Consider the following 18,196-nt stretch of genomic DNA (forward strand, 5'->3'; position numbering starts at 1 on the left):
AAATGTCCTCCTACATCAAAAGCTTGAATTAAGGCTTCACCAATAGCAGCCAGAACATTTACTTGGGATACAGGAGTGAAGAGTATTTGTTGGAGAAGATCCTTTAGTGGCTCTGCGCATTGATTTATCCATTTAGTTTATGAACAATCCAATCTATTCTGTGCCTTTATGCTACTCTATGTGGAAAATACGTTAATACATTTCGAAGGCCAAACATTCAACAAGAGGATTAAAGTGAGGGTGAAAGCAGCTCAGTTGGGAGTGTTTGTCCACTGATCTGAAGGTTAGTAGTTCGAATCCCACTCTCAACCTAAACATCATTGGTAGAATGGTAAGATCCAGTGACCCACAGGTTGGCGGTGCGACTCCACCTCCACCAGATGAATGCTGCCGTTGTGTCCTTGGGTAAGACACTTAACCTCCCTGGCCCCCAGTGAGTTTGTGTTTGTGAATGGGTGAGTGGATCATTGATGAAAGCGCTTTGAGAGCCTTAAAGGTGGAAAAGCGGCATATGAAATTGTGTGGCCACTAAAGTGAACTTAAAAAAGCATAAAAAGTATACTATAATTAATGTACAACAGGCACAACGAGATCTATAATTTTGCACAAAAATTATTAATATTTGTATTTTACACTTAGAAATTAATCTGGGATGTCAATGAGTACTTCTCATATGCACATAATGTAACATGACCATAAATCAATTTGGAACCAAATGAAGCGTTATATGACTAGGTGACACATAAAAGCCTTTGATGAATTGCTTACTTATTCATAATTTCGAGGGTTAATGGGGCAATTACAGCCGACCTAGGAGTTCACTCTGGTACAGCTCACTGGTCAAAAGCACAGGGTTCTCAGTGCAGCAAATGACTATAATCCTATTATTTGGGCACACGGGAGGGCGAGAGACACAGCAGGTGACCTCATTTGATCTGACTGTGCAACCAGGATAAAGATCTGGATAATAGGTGCCGTATTATTAGCGCGGCTGTTTGGGAAATGGCGTCCAGTGATAGGCTTATTACCAAGTTCCCAAACCAAAGAAATGTAATTCTTTTGATGTTTGAGAGCACTCATTTAGACGAGAGACAAAAAACTTCAGAGTGTTAGAAAAATTGGGCAGGCTGGTCGACAGAAAGCCCTTTGTGGATTAAAAGCCAATTACCAATGAATTTACAACAAAGACTTTTGTTCTGTGTACATTCTGCGAATGTAACCAGGGAGAAGCAGAGTCAAACAAGCAAAACAAAAGGGCAAACACAATACAAGACCATACCTCTCAAATACAGTCCCAGCTAAATAGAATGCCCAGTAGTTTGAGTGTGTCCCTCCTCTGTGCCCTGCAGTGTCACAGCAGTCTCCAGGGGGCACCAGGTGAACACAACCAAAAAGTTACTCTGCTCTGATGTTTTGGTTGGTGATGAAATGGGCAATGAGCAGTATTTCCTCTGGAAGGTCTTCTATTACATTTGCAGCCACACATGGTGTAAAAAAAAAACAGCAGCATATCAAAGCTCTCTAGCCTCTTGCACGGCTTGGATGCAGGGAAAAGCAAACCGTTTCACACAGTCCAACTGTCCCTTACTTGTGCCCTTTGAGCTGCACATGCTGCACTTCTTAGTTGGTTAAAATACGGTGATATGATGTTAAAAACCAAGATCAAAAAACAAAAAAGTTTCAAACAAAGGCTCAGCGTGTGAGCCAGGTAGCCACAAAAGCAGCCAACCCCTCTGTTGCCATGGGAATAACAATGATGATGGATGTCACCCATAACAATTGATTGCTGACTTTTATGATCTCGATCTCTACACAAGAGAGTAGGAAGTCAGCGTTCACTGTAAAGACATGCAAGTTAGCAGCTCAGATAACCCTCTAACACTCTCCTGCTGAGACACTATTAATTAATAAGAGGCTAACACTAAAGTAGCTTCTCCTCTTTCACTTTGTGCTTACTCTGCTTGGATCGATGGCTGTCCTCTTGCTGCGTCTGTGCCTGACATGTGTCTTTGCCCGATTCGGAGCTCCCAGAGGCTCCACTGCTCCACACAAGATGCCCCGAGCTGCCTTTTGGGGTTAGCCTGCTTTTAAAAGTTTGTTGTTCTTTGCTGCTGGCGTGGTGGACAGATGTGGCATTGCATAAAGGACAGTTGAGCAAAACACCGGAGCTTGCTGCTTGCATAATGCAGTTGTAATCAAGCCAAAAGCAGAAGCGACAATCATTGGTGTGTTATCTCTCTATTGTGTTACCACAAAGATAGGTATGTTAAGTAGGGTCTGTTTAATACTGAATATAGAGAAATAATGATGTAACAAAATAGGCTTACATTAGTGGTTCGGTTTAGAAAATCAAAATAAAAAGTCCAAACTAAAGTAAAAATTCAGTTCAAAACATGTGATGCAACTGTTACCACTAATTCTGCAACAACTACAAACTTCTAATAAAGATAAATTTGCAGTGGCTAGCTTAGGCCCACATTGGTAACATTAAAACAATTACTGTTATTTTACACTGAAACTAACATTCTATTGCCAAAAAGAAGAGTGTTTGAATTATCATTATGGTACCAAAATCATTACAAAGTACTGAGCCTAGGTCTGTCACAATAATTACTTATCAACTTTTATTTAATATAGGAAAGAAGGAACAATGTTTTGGGGGGTTAATATTTATCATGTGTACATTTTATTTGCATTATTGAGACATTTCTGGGGGTTTTTTGGGGAGGGGGGCTATATAATAAGATATGAGTCATAGTTTTTATTTTTTTTTAAACAATATTGCACATTTAGAATAGTTTTTCTGCTCTTAAGTGATTGAGTCAGTGGCATTAGTTAGTTTCAATATTATTGTTTATTGTCTTTATTGTCTATATTAACTTCAGTAATATATCCCACTTCAAATTTGTTACTGTGGCAGGCATACGTGCTGCCCATTTTTTTATAACTACTTTTCCATGTACATTTCCTTACATTCTAGTCCCGCTGAGAGCAGCCTGACATCTTCTACTATTTATATTCATGCTGGATTATAACGCTTTGTTTTCAAAACGCTACAAACAAGGTGTTTGAGTTGATGTTATTTCAGAACATCCATGTCTCACACAAACAGACTTCCATGTTGACAGCTGTTAAAGGAGTCAGCTGTGGTAACATGGTAACTGCATGTCAGTATAGGGTAAATGAAATCAGGTCCTGTCAAATCTGGGACATATATTGTTGTCTCCCACAGACTGATCCAGGCTAATGAGGATAATCCTTCAATCACACCATGGAGCTGTCTTCTGTTTATTTATATCATCTACAGATCTGGAGTCTGTATGGTACATCCAAGACTCATATGGGGATTATAATGTGATTGAACATTGGCTATATATAATTTTGCTTAAACCGAAAATCACTCTGCAGAATTATGGTAGTAGAAAAGTATGTTTCAGGAATTCAAATCCAAGTAAATGACTTATACAAGCCTTTGCAGTGTAATTTCCCTATAAGTTTTTTTTTTTCAATGTCTGCATTAATTAAAGATATTAGTATGTAATTTCATGCCATTGCTTTACTTGTCATGTTCCCTAATATGCCATTTAATTTATCTATCTCCGTGAGACAAAGGCTAAATTAGTGGAGAACTGGCCCTGCTCACAGCAATTTATTAATTTAAAATATGTATTCAAAATATGTAATTAAATAATGAAAATAAAGTTTAATATAATGTGTGTTACTTGAGACAATTACAATAAATCCTTCAACTGATGTGAGAAACTCCAGACAAAGCAATAATATCACCAAGGAGACAAGTGGATAAAAAAGTTACATATGACTCTAACTCTATTTCATTTCAGTTCAAATCAAAGATAAATATTTCAAGGTTTCATTTATTTGATTTAGTGTCTGGATAGATTGTTTTCATAATGGAAAACCAAATTTGATCTAAATTAGAATTGAGCATCTGAAACTTTTTCACAACAGTTTAATTGCAGTTGCTCAGATGTTGCAACACAGTGTGAGTGTGGAGGCTTTTCTTGTGGCATTTTTCACTGTCGCACTTAACTTTTCTCTGGTGAATTTGAACCTGTTTGATAATGATTTGGTGTAGCGTCCTTTCGGTTCTGACAGTGTCACTATCAACCTCCCTGATTAATGCATTACCTCTGAGCCCCAGTGATTCATCCTCCTGGTAGCCGATGTGGAGAGGTGTGGCTGATGCAACAGTCAGGCAAAAAAATGACAAAATGAGTTTTCAGACAAGGGCAAAAAACAAAAAAACTGTGATCCCTTCTGTGCAAAAGTGTGTCAAAAGTCGCAGCATGCTCCACTGTACTGAACTCTATTCAGTCTTTAATTAAAACAGACTCGAAAAGCAATCCAGTTCTCCAAAGAATTATTAGGAAATAGCAATTAGTTACTAATGCTCATTAAGTCAAAAGCAGCTAATTGCACCACTAGAGAGAGGTTTTCAGCATCTTTTGTTAATTAAATGGTCTCAGAAGAAATGTCTCCAATCCATATAATGTATTTGTGCACACCTCAGCTCAGCCTATAGGAGACTATTAGTTTATAATGAAATTGAATGTAACCACAGAGATTACATGGCTGCTCTGGACGTATGAAATTTACAAATACAGAAAAAGCTTAGTCATAAACAACACAACAAGTTTTAATAGTTATAATAAGATTTTGTTTTGATTTTGTTAAGAAAGACTGGAAACATTTCAATTGCACTACTAGTCAAGTCTGGACTCTACTTTTCAGTCTATATATATATATATATATATATATATATATATATATATATATTTATTTATATATATATATATATATATATATATATATATATATATATATATATATATTTTTTTATATATAGTTACTACTTTTTGCACTTGATATACAAACAGAACACATCAAATACATGAAGTAAGGTATACGGGCTTATGTAGCAAAGAAAAAAATAAGTTAAATAACCCTAGTAACTTTGTTTTAATATTTTATAACCAAATCCTCAAATGACCCACCTGTTGCTTTGTCAAAAAATATTTACCGTATTTTCGGACTATGAGTCGCAGTTTTTTTCATGATTTGGGTGGTTCTGCGATTTATACTCCAGTGCAACTTATATATTAATATTTTCACACTGACAGCCATGAGAGGGTGCTCTAGGCTACTATTAGTCCTGTACCACCACGTACCACTGTCACTTCGCACCCTACTGCACATGTCTCCTGCAGAAAGAGCTTCTGTCCTGCTGCAAGTATTGAAATATGCAGCCAAAAACAGTAATCAAGCAGCAGAAAGAAAATTTGGAGTGAGCGAGAAACTTGGACTGGTGGAAAGCGGGGATGGAGAACATAGCTTCATGGTAACCGGAAGGGTGCGCCATGCAACTCTCTTGGAAATCATTGGATGGATCGACAAAGCATGGACTTCAGTGACAACCGAAACCATCCTGTCAGGATTCAGAAAGGTCGGAATAATTCTAACTGGACCTGATGCTGAGTCTGACGACAGCTACACAGAAGAAGAGGTGGCGCTTCGTTTACTTCTGGAGGTCGTGGAGTTGCTCAAAAGTGACAGAGGAAGAAGAATTCAGTGGATTTAGTGATTTAGAGTGAGATGGAGAGTTATCTGAAGAACTGTTCATATGTTACGTTAACAGCCTATTGTTTTCTGTTCTATTGTTATTACTGTAACTTGCTTTTCAAGATAAAATGTTGGTTCCTGGTCTCTGATTTTATGAAAATAAGTTTTCCCCAGAAAGTGCGACTTATACATGTTTTTTCTTCTATTTGGTTGGTGTGACTTACACTCCAGAGCGACTTACAGTCCAAAAAATACAGTAGTAGAGTTATTCAGCAATCTTAGTTTAATGAATTAAAAAGAAAATATAACTATTGTGTGAAATTATTACTAAAATATCCGTAACAAATGTCATCTCAAAATAATTCAGACTTGTTTGGCTTGAGCAGAGGGGCCAGTCTGGGTCATGTTTAGTCCAGTGTAAATCTGTGCTCCTCTGGGTGTGAGTACAGCAGGTGGTGCCCTCTCTCGCCTCTTCCATCTCTTCTCTTTTTCTCCCTCTTCCTCTCCCTCTCTCCTCCTCCTGTCTTTCTCCCTCTTTCACTCTCTTTCTCCTCCTCTCTCTCTCCCTCTCTCCATGTGAGGGGTCAAGCACCAGGGGACAGATGTAACACAGAGGTCAGCCCAGACAGAGGGTCATAAATACCGCAGACAGCCCCATCTGAACTGTGACAGCGAGAGCGCCGCCCTGCTGTAATGGATAATAAATGTCACTAGCTCCCTACAGCCAGAGATGAGCGATTGTTAAGTGCCTTCCCAAAGCAAAAAGCAGCTAAAGCCTGGAGACAAACTGACAACATCCGAGGAAACAGTTATGCTGAGAGAAGGGCTTGTTTGGTTGACCCCTCCTCCCTCTCCTCTGCTCTCTCACTCCTCTGTCGCTAAAGGCCGAGCGAGATAGAGGTGATTAATCAGGTTGTTAGCATGTGTGATGGAGAGAGGGAGAGAGAAAGGACAGAAAGGCAACACAAAAGAAAAGATACACCGTAATACAACAGAGACCGCTATTCTCCAGAGAGGCATCATTTAAAAAGTAACAGGCCCTGATCGCAATAATGTTCTCATAGCAACTATTAAATATAATGACCACTATTATGGCTGCCAGAGAGGAGCGAGCACAAAGACTGCTAAAATATAGTCTAACAGCAGAAGAAGTACATTCAAATGCAACGTGATTTCTTTAGGTAAATTAGAGACAGAATTTCCTCAGCAATGTGTTAACAAATGTGATACTTGTTTCATTTAATTCTCAGTGTTGACTAAATAGATAGAAATAATGTTGAAATAATGAATAAAGTAGAAACACAGTAGCTCAGTAGTTTGTGGTGAAACAGTGGTTGGTAGCGCGATGCCAGCTCCTGCTTGTATGTACTGTAGTAGTATCCTTGGGCAACCCGCTTTGCTTCTTACATGACCAGCCAGAACCACACACTTTGACAAAACTTTACAAAGATGAGTGGATCTAGAGCTAGTATCCTGTTAGCCAGGCCTGCGCCACCTAGTGCCTCCACTCATTTTCTGTCCAGCGACTAGGTCAGAAATCAGAATACACTAGACAGTTTGCAATCAGTGAAGAGCTGTGAAGCCACAACGTCAAACTCAAGCGCCTGTCTGGGTCCCTTTTGTGGTACAGCACAACAGTAAACAAAGCAGTCGAGATGGATGTAGACAAAGCCATACATTCTTTGTTGGCAACGATTCTCGAGATCAAGGATTTAACGCTGGCACAAAGAGAATGTTTGGTGAATTTTATCAAGGGGAAAGACGTTCCTACGGGATTTGGCACATTACATAAATTACGACCAAATAGCAGCGATTGCTTAAATAAAAAAAAAAAAGTACGAATCCTAATGCTGTGAGATAAGGCAATTTCAATGAAGTGAAACTGGCTAATGAATCAGGCAAGTATCCTATCTCCCCAATTTCAGAGGGCGTGATTGACAGGTGGATTAACCAATCAGAGAGACACATGCTTTGTTCACGTCAAAAACTGAGAAACGGTGTGGATTTTCTCAGAATCAACAATCGAAGCACCAAACTTATGTATTTCAGGTAAACGAAGTTATATATTTTGTTCTGATAGTTATGAGAATGTCTTCTACAAACTGAGAAACGGTGTGGATTTTCTCAGACTCAACAATCGAAGCACCAAACTATTATGTATTTCAGGTAAAAGAAGTTATATATTTTGTTCTGACAGTTATGAGAATGTCTTTTTCGTTTTAGAGGCAAGTTTTTTTGAGTTATTTTGTCTGGTTGAAATCCCCTCTTGATTCGAACAGAACGTAGAAGAGACTGACTGTTCAGACAAATGTATTTCCCGTGTATGATGTCTGAATGTGTGTGAATGCATGAACATTTGAATAACGTACTAAACAATGTCCTTGGCGTGACAATTAATAAATACACCGCAAATCAGAGTGCCACTACTATCCTTTTTTCTACTCCACAAGAATGCAAGCCCTCTGGTCTGATGATCCAGTGCAGCACTCCAGTATTGTTATTTTTAATGTCCTTGACCTTTTGAACCTAATGGCAAAGGTACATAAAACCAAATATGTCCAAATAATTTCCCTTGTGGATCAATAAAGTCTGTCTATGTCTAAGTCTAAATATGTGTATTACTGACAATACAACGACTAGATTCAAATGGTGTTAAAACGGACTTACTTTTGGAGACTCTGGAGCCTTTCCTCTTGACCTCTCCTCCTCCTGAACCACTGCAGCCATCTTCATCGTCACAGTCACCACTGTACCGCCCCTCCGAGTCCCCACTTCCTGTTTCGATCTGGTCCAACGTGCCCAGTTTAGGGATAGACTTGCCTTGGAGGAGCTGAAAATACATAAAATCCTCAGATAGATTTACAGAATCAACTATATTTTAAGTGCATATGACAGGTTTTGCAGATTCAAATTTAGAGATTTTTAATTTTGACTTAATTTGGTGCGATAATACCTGTTGAAAATATAAATGATAGTTTTACATCAATCAAGAAGCAGTTTAAGAAGAAAAGTTGAAAAATATATAGAAAAATGTATAGGAAATTACAGGAAGAGGAGGGTCAAACAACAATAATAGAGGAATGGTCCAGTATACAGCATAGTTGCCAGGTAACAATCATAATACTAATAATCATAATAATAATAATAATGTTGCTTAGTCTGAGGTCATGATTTCCGACCAGCAAGTCAAATTTGAAACTTAAAATGGTCAAACTGAGTAAATAAAATTTGTGCTTGCAGCCTTGAATATGTTAGTGTTTCACAGTATGTATCTTCTCTTTTCTATCTCCATTCCAGACAAAGCAATAAGCAATAAACAATGCAAGCAAAAAACTTACAGTCAGAACTGTGCATAGGCAAGCCCTGTCAGTAACTATGCATATTTAAGTATTTTCATATTTTTGAGCAATACAAACACATGTGAATATGTTTGATAAGTCCCATAGTGCAGCTTTAAGTGTTAATGATTTATATTACACACATGTTTGGAATTAACACTGGGAGACCATAAGACCACAACCTCCTGAGCCAGACAGCCTTATCTATTAAGCCTTATCAAGGAACACATTTTGAACAAAGAAGGTAATTTGACTAATGCAGAGAAGGCCAAAAAGGTGAAGAGATAATTTGATCAGATCTGTAGAAAAAGTTGGCACAAAGTGAATAAATGGAGTCTTAGTTTAAAGTGTGCTACCTGAAGACACTTAAATAAAGTGGAGAATAAGACAAAATAACTTTAAGGACGTTAAGGATGTGACTCACTGTCTGATGGATGCGCTAACAAGAAGACTTATTAAAAATGTGTTTCTCATCACATAAGGGGTAAAGTTGAACATTTCTTACAGCATATACATACACCAGTTCTCTCAGCTAGAACTAAAACTGTGAGAAATAGCAGCAAAATTGTCACTTGTTATTGGGAAAACACACATCATAAAAGGGTGTGGTGTGACCTTATTTGAGGTTTAATAATGATCCTTAATGGAAGAGTATTGTCTTTGCAACCCTTTGAAGCTTAGATGGACATTTTTTTTTTTTTTTTTTTTTTAGATTGAACCAAGAAAAGGAAGTAAGAATACATCTGACAGGTCAGAAAGTTAAAAAAAATCTCCAAACTACAACACCAGGAGGATGGCAGTGTGTACACTAGTGTGTCCACACTGTATTAAGAATTTTATCACACAATAAAATTCAAATCTGTAAACTGGACAAAAGTTTAAAAAACAATAAGTTTCACCGCTCATCCAAGTAACTTCAGTCCTGACAGGGTTCTGTAAGTCACTGCCCTAAATACACAAACTGAAACAAATCCTAGTCTCTCTGGCAGCAGGAGACTATGGACCAGTGGAGTCACTTGGTCACTGCATCCAACAGATCAGTGTGTGGATGCAAAACAACTTTCTCCAGCTAAACTCTGACAAGACTGAAGTCATAGTGTTTGGTCCACAGAAACAAAGGGACAGTGTCAGCAGTCACCTCCAGTCTCTCGCTCTAAAACCTTCAAATCAGGCAAGAAATCTAGGGGTAATAATGGACTCAGACTTGAACTTTAACAGTCACATAAAATCAATAACATCTGCAGCCTTTTACCATCTAAAAAACATAGCAAAAATCAAAGGTTTACTGTCTAAATCAGACTTAGAGAAACTTATCCATGCGTTTGTCTCCAGTAGATTAGACTACTGTAATGGTCTGCTCACTGGTCTCTCCAAACGAGCTGTGAGACGCTGCAGAACATCCAGAACGCTGCAGCTCGGGTCCTTACTCGAACTAGGAAGTACGAGCACATAAGTCCTGTGCTCAGGTCTCTGCACTGGCTTCCTGTGCCTCAGAGAATAGACTTTAAAGCAGCTCTGCTTGTGTACAAGTCTCTCCATGGCCGAGCACCAAAGTACATCTGTGACATGTTAGTGTCATATGAACCATCTCGCACTCTGAGGAGCTCAGGGACCGGCCTCCTGCTGGTGCCCAGAGTCAGAACTAAACAAGGGGAGTCAGCGTTTCAGGTTCATGCAGCTAAAACCTGGAACAGTCTTCCTGAACATGTGAGACAGACTCTTCTGTGACGCTGTTTAAATCCAGACTCAAAACATTTCTGTTTAACTGTGCATATGAACTGAAAGGTTTTCATTCCGCACTCTTCTCTCTTTTTTAATTTTAATCTTCATGATTATTTATGTTTTGATTTGTTTTTATTATGATTTTAATGTATTTCTTATTCTGTAAAGCACTTTGAATTACTTTGTGTACGAATTGTGCTATACAAATAAACTTGCCTTGCCTTGCCTTGCCTAGTTGTACTTGTAGTTGTAGATATAGACTAACTTTATTGAGGAAAATTATGTGGACACAGTGGTTCACACTTCACAATAATAATAAATTCATGAGTAAAAATAAAATACAGAAAATATAGTAATAAGTACAGTAAGGAGCAGGGCTGGGCGATATGGATCAAAAAATATATCTCGATATATTTTGCTATATCTCGATATACGATATATATCTCGATATATGTTCAAGAAAAAATGACCCCCTAAAACTGAAAACTGCAAAAACAAAACTGTCAAATTCCACAAGGTCCTTTTTTTTAATTGAAGTGTAAGAGGTTGACAATTCATATAGGAACATTTAAGATTATAAAAAACCCTTTACATAAATTACATAAATAATAATTTAACTGTAAAATAAAAGAAATAATACATATTTCCTTCTTTTCATTCATAAATAAAACAACTCAACACAAGCTCATCTTTGCATTAACTCTGTTACCCAAACCAGAACCAGAACCATGAGCTCATTTAGCAGAAGAAGCTCAGGATGTTCCTTATTTCAATAGATCCATGTTATTATCCAGCAGTAAAGAGCTCTGAGGTTTCCCACAATCCACTGCAGATCAAATCCAACGTTTCAAAACACTATTGTACAAGTGACACTGCAGCAGATTATTAATTAAAATATTCTGCATAAATAAACTTTACATTGCTAAACTTTACAATATATAAAACATAACGACTACAGAGTCACATCAGCCCGTCCATCCATCCATCCATTTTCGTCCGCTTATCCGGGTCGCGGGGGCAGCAGCCTAAGCAGGGACTCCCAGACTTCCTTCACCCCAGACACCCCAGACTCCTCCAGCTCCTCCGGGGGGACCCCGAGGCGTTCCCAGGCAAGCCGAGAGACATAGTCTCTCGAACATGGTATTCGTTATGGACAAACCGTGACTAGCACAGAAGTCCAATAACAAAACACCACTCGGGTTCAGATCGGGGAGGCCGTTCCTCCCAATCACCCCTCTCCAAGTGTCACTGTCGTTGCCCACGTGGGCGTTGAAGTCCCCCAGGAGAACAACGGAGTCCCCGGTCGATGCACTGTCTAGTACCCCTCCCAGGGACTCCAAGAAGGCCGGGTACTCAGCACTGCTGTTCGGCCCGTAGGCCGACACCACAGTGAGAGACCTGTCCCCGACCCGAAGGCGCAGGGACGCGACCCTCTCGTTCACCGGGGTGAACTCCAACACACAGCGACTGAGCTGTGGGGCAATGAGCAGGCCCACACCAGCCCGCCGCCGCTCCCCGCGGCCAACGCCAGAGAAATGGAGAGTCCAGCCCCTCTCAAGGAGTTGGGTTCCAGAGCCCAAACTGTGCGTGGAGGTGAGGCCGACTATATCTAGTCGGTAACACTCAACCTCCCGCACAAGCTCAGGCTCCTTCCCCCCCAGTGAGGTGACATTCCATGTCCCCAGAGCTAGTCTCCATGTCCGGAGATCCGGTCGCCGAGGCCCCCGGCGTCGACTGCTGCCCAGATCTCTCTGCACCGGCCCCATATGGATCCTCCTGCGGGTGGTGGGCCCACGTGAGGACGGCCCCACGTCGCTCCTTCGGGCTAAGCCCGGCCGGGCCCCGTGGGGGAAGGCCCTGCCACCAGGCGCTCGCTGACGAGCACCCACCCCAGGCCTGGCTCCAGGGTGAGGCCCCGGTGACGCCAATCCGGGCGACGTAACTGGCCTCTGTGTGTTGCTCATCATGTGGGGCTTCTGAACCGTTCTTCGTCTGACCCGTCCCCCCGGACCTGTTTGCCTTGGGTGACCCTACCAGGGGCATGAAGCCTCCGACAACCCCGGGATCATTCGGGCACTCAAACCCCTCCACCACGATAAGGTGACGGTTCAAGGAGGGGCACATCAGCCCGTTTGCGATAATAATGTGTTTAATGCAGTTTTGCACACGTGTTTACATTTTACAGAAAAGAAACTTAAGTGCATGGCTCATTTACATAAACAGTGCACTTCTCATGCAGCTCAGCTCGTTTAGCTTCTTTCGGGCTAAAGGACGTGACTCGGTGGAATATGAGGATGTGCTGCTGGTGGTTTTGTCTGTAAATGGTGGAAAAGGTTCGTGGTGCTTGAAGCTTTTCACTGGCACCAACTTTCGGCGTTCACGGTGATAGTGAGAAGTGAATGAGACACGAGCGAACACAATCAGGGAGGCAGGGGCGCCCGGGGGCGACGAGAGAGAAGGTAAACAAGCGAAGCGGCGAAATCAGAATTGAATATAAGCATTATATCGATATATATACAATATGTCAGAATTCATATCGAGTTTAAAAACTATCTCAATATATTTAAAATATAGATATATCGCCCACCCCTAGTAAGGAGTATCTGTAATGAAGTCCATTTAACTACCCTAAGGTGAGAAGTGTTAGCTAGGCTGGCGCCACCTAGAGCCTCTGCTCAATTTCTTTTCTCTCCAGCGACTAGGTCAGGAATCGGAATACACTAGACGGTTTGCAAGCACCCCGGAAGTTGTAGACCGCACACTGACTAATCAGTGAAGAGCTGTGAAGCCATGACATCAAACTCAAGCGCCTGTTTGAGTCCCTTTTGTTGTACAGCACAACAGTAAACAAAGTGGTCGAGATGGATATAGACAAAGCCATGCATTCTGTGTTGGCAACGATTTCCGAGATCGAGGATTTAAAGCCGGAACAAAGAGAATGTTTGGTGAATTTTATCAAGGGGAAAGACGTTATTGCCCTTCTACCTATGGGATTTGGGAAAAGCTTAATATACCAGTTAGCCCTGTTAGCGGCGCATTACATATGTCACGACCAAATTGCAGCAAATGGTTAAATAAAAAATTACCCGCCTACCGTCAAGTGAACAAATCTTAATGCTGCAAGGTCAACCGACTAATGAATCAGGCTAGTGAACTGTCACCTAAGTCATACTGTGCATGACCATTCAAAATCCTAATGGTGATCCAACCCCTATTAGCATACACTGATTAGCCCTGTGCTAAAGAACCCTGTCAGTGCCGTATAACTTCTGCACCAGCATCTGCATTTAAGGGCCCATGTTACACTATTCTCTGATCCATGTTATAATGTTTCAACAAAAACATACCTGAAGCTTTGTTCTGTTTCATTCACACATGTTTAATGCACAAACCCTGTGTATTTAGTCTGAGTTCTTCTGTCAAACAGAAAACAGAGGATTTTGAGCTTTGGAGATATAGACAGACTAACAATAAAGGATTACTCAAACGTGTGAATGAAGCAAAACACAGCTCTGGGTTTGAGGTAAGAATATTATAAAATGACTTAAACCTCACAAGAGTCATTGTTGCATAATATAGGACCTTTAAAACAACCTGTTAACATTACATTTAAGACTACAGGGGCCAGCCACACTTTGGGCTACACTGCCGCATTGCAGAGTCTCAATCAGAGATCCTGTGAACTTGATACCAAGGGAGAAGCGCACGCTAATTGGCTCATTTAAATTCATAGAGCGTCATTGGCAACAAGAAAGAAAGCTTTGTGTTGATCAGAAAGGTAGCGTCTATGCTAATTAACTGGTGTGGTGGTTGGGTGCAGGGGACCAGTAGTATCAGGGCTGTGGCTGAACTTGGATTATAATGAGCCTGCCTATCTGTGGACACTGAAAACCCTAAAGATGGAGAGCAATAGTAGTGTCTTTTCTATTTGTGTGATTATAATGATTTTCTCTTTCCAATTATGCTTAAATTCAGACTATATTTGCGGCATGTTACCTAGAATAATGTTCTCGAAAGATGGGTAATTGATTCAAAGTTTGTGCTCACAGATAAGTTTAAGCAGGTGCAAATGGAAAATGGAAAAAAATCAGCAAAAAGTGGTCTAGCCACAATAACAAACAACAATGAAGATTTCAGGGTGATTAAGGGCAGCCAGGTTTCACACCAGTTTACAAACAAAAACTACTTTGTCACCAGTGATCTGCTATGAATAATACTCTAATAGTAGTTGCAATATTTTTCAAATGCCAGCTTTTTGTCCTCACTAAATCTGAACAAACCCAGCTTTAAAAAGACCTTCAAAAGCACCAAAACATATCAGGACACATAATAATCAGAGTTGTCTAGCAGGACTGCATCAATTAATCTGAATATTTGTGACTAATTGACGATTAAAATCATTTTAATTGCATTTTGCTAATCATACAGTTAAAGGTGCACTTTGTAACTTTTCTAGTGGGGGGTCCGCCACCTGCTTGTCTCCATGGAGATGTCGTGTCAGTCTGGAGCGGCGCTCACTTGTCGTTACAAACATGCTGACATGCTCGTACGTCTGGGATGATTTAAGTAAGTGAAACACACTCAAAAGAAACACAATATTCCGTTTATTAAAGCTGGGTCAGAGCAAAACACGCATCGCCCCATGTTGACATACACCACCAACACATCCATAACACCGGCAACTCAATGGAACGTTCAGCAGCAGATTTTTTTCATTTGTACCAAAATGACTATGCTACACTGCCGAATGCTATGCATATAAATGATTAAGAAAATTAAATTGTAGAACAAAGTTAGTACAGAGCAGTGGGCGCATGCTGCTGGCGGTGAACACAGGGCATAATTGGCAATATGGTAGTATTGAAAATAAGTGATTAAAGATTACTCAGACATGGATGAATCACTCCAAATACAACTTCCAGAGGGTAAATGAGAAGGGGAAACAGGTATAACATGATTAAAACCTCTGAAAAGTCGATCTTGTATAATAGGTTTCCTTTAAAAGACTTCAGTCACAAGATGTCAGCCTTATTTGGTAAAAAATGAATAAAAATTCATTTGACTGGTAGACTACTAAAATAGTCTTTATTTGCAGCCCTTTTTTCAGGGAAGCGAGGAAGTCTCTGTCAATTTCCCCCAGGATCAATAACGTATCTCTCTCTCTAAATTAACTCATTCGTCAATAAATTGTTGGTAATGGTCATGCGTCCACTATCCACAGAAAAAAAAAGAAGAAAGACCTCTATGTAATCACCAAAACTATGACAGTTTCATTAACAGGTTCAATAGGTGACAATGTGTGTAATTATTAACCCAAAATAATGAACCAAATCCTAAATCTCTTTTATTCCACGCTCTGCCTTTATCTCTATTTAACCACATTCACTTAACACTTTTACAGGGCTGTGTAAATTGCCACGTTCCACTGCATTCACACTATGAGTGACGAAAATGGATTATGAAGGAGGGAACATATGATTTGTGTGGGTAAAAGCACTTAACATCACATTTGACCATGACTGTTCGGGAAACCATACAATTGTTCCACATTCTCAAAGACAGTTCCAGGGAGTTGAAAAGATATAGTTCTTTCTGACACTTAATAAAGGGGCCTCGATGGTTATTAAGCCATAGTGAGTGACACTGTTCTTTGTTTAATCATGAGTGACAGAGGGGCTCAGCTGAATGCATGTCCAACCACTGAGCAATGGGAGGTGGGCACCAGACATTTGATTGTCAGGGCAAGGTAAAAAGCAGTTTGAAAGTTGATATTAACCTTGTTTAACAGAACTTACAATCATAGACCCTGGTAAAATCACTCCATATTCAGTGTTATTTCTATTCATTTTAATTATGTCACTCCCTCAGTATTAAGAGATAATCATATTTCATCAGATTGAATGGTTTCCAATGTTTTTCTCCCAAGTGTCCCCTAATTCATAAACATCTTTTAGTACACAGTCAAATATTAATATCATTGCATATTTTCTTGTTTGATGTCCAAAATTCTCCAAACATTCTCAAAGATGTCAAAAATCCATTTCCTCTTTAATGGACCCTTATTACACTATTTTCTGGTCTGTTACAATGTCATTTCCGAATCAAAAACAGACCTTAAGTTGTATTCTGTTTCATTCACACATTTAACACACTCTTCTCTCAAACAGAAAACAAGTGCTCCACTCCATACACCTTCACTGGAATCATTTGGAGAATTTTAGCCCACTTCATGACATCACAAGGTGGAACAGAACGTTTTGAGCTTTGAAAATGCAAGGAGCCTAACAATACAGGAATGAAACAAACACAACTCTAGGTATGTTTCTGAAGAGGTAACAACATTGTCATGTGACTTAAAACTTAACAAGAGTCAATTTTGCGTAACATGGGACCTTTAAACACTATTCAATTTCACCTCTTTTAAAATCTAAAACCATTCAGAGTACTTCCTCGTAAGTGGCTGCATGTCCCCAGGTACAGTTTCAGCTCATTTACTAAAGCACTTGAGTCTGCAGCTATTTGATTTGATTTATCATCATTTATCATCATTGTCATACAAAACCATGCATGTAGGTGAGGAAAATAATATCAGGTGAGGAAAATAACGTATACTGTGCAACGCTGGTATCACGGGCTTAAACCATAATTTTAAAGGGCCCATATTACACTGTTTTCTAATCTGCAGCTAAAATCCTGTATCTTTAGGCTAAGTTGTTCTCTCAAAAGGAAAACACTCTGTTCTACCTTGTGAGATGTAGACAGACTAATAATAAAGAGTTAGTCAAACATGTGTGAATGAAACGAAACATAACTGGGTAAATTTTTAATGAGTTAACAGCATTATACCATGACTTAAAGCTGACAAGAGTAAACTTTGCAAAATGTAGGACTTTTGAGATTTGCTGTACCCCTATAGATCCAGATACCATTTGGAGCTGTTGACAACTGACAACAAAAAAGCATGTGCCTGATATAAATCAAATATATATCCATAAACAACACGTCGGCCATCCTGTCTGGTGTGCCTGTTATCAGCTGCTGTTTAGCGTCTGATCAATGAAGGCCTCAGAGGGAGTCCACACAGATGCCCGGAGAGAGGAATAATTAAAGATGTGTATGTTTGGTAATGAGCACATGTGTAAAGAGCTGTAGGGTAACACACTAGCATGTGTACAGAGGTGTGTGGCGGCAGGTGTGATGTTTACTATGATAGCCATCTTAGATGTGCATGAGAATGATGCTAATGAGCAGCAGTCAGGCAATTACCCAACTAATTACAGAGTATCCTACGGGGCACGTATGTCTGCCAGCAAATGCACGCAAATGATAAACTTGAAGAGATTAAGATGTGTAAAAGTTTCATCATTACAAACCAATCTCAAAACAACATAATCTACTTTCTGCGGATTGAATATTAAGCTTGGATAGACTTGTTGCAGGAAAATATTTATGTAGTTCTATCAAGAAACTGACATCAAAATCTGTGCAAGCTTTGTGCAGGTTCCGTGCCCCTGGAGAGGAGGAAGTTAAAGGTGCATTGTGTAACTTTTCTGATG

At 39.8% G+C, this 18,196-nt stretch overlaps 1 protein-coding gene across 1 annotated transcript in view; it reads right to left on the reverse strand.

Moving 5' to 3' along the window:
- gpc5a (glypican 5a) overlaps positions 1–18,196 on the reverse strand; it is a 209,124-nt gene that overhangs the window by 59,673 nt on the left and 131,255 nt on the right. The window contains exon 8 of the mRNA XM_055155037.1: positions 8,248–8,410. Coding sequence (XP_055011012.1) covers positions 8,248–8,410 — 163 coding nt within the window. The remainder of the gene's footprint in view (positions 1–8,247; positions 8,411–18,196) is intronic.

Source organism: Boleophthalmus pectinirostris, unplaced genomic scaffold (genome assembly GCF_026225935.1).
Source record: "Boleophthalmus pectinirostris isolate CB_2022bp ecotype Guang Dong unplaced genomic scaffold, ASM2622593v1 HiC_scaffold_19, whole genome shotgun sequence".
Classification (NCBI taxonomy): Eukaryota; Metazoa; Chordata; class Actinopteri; order Gobiiformes; family Gobiidae; genus Boleophthalmus; species Boleophthalmus pectinirostris.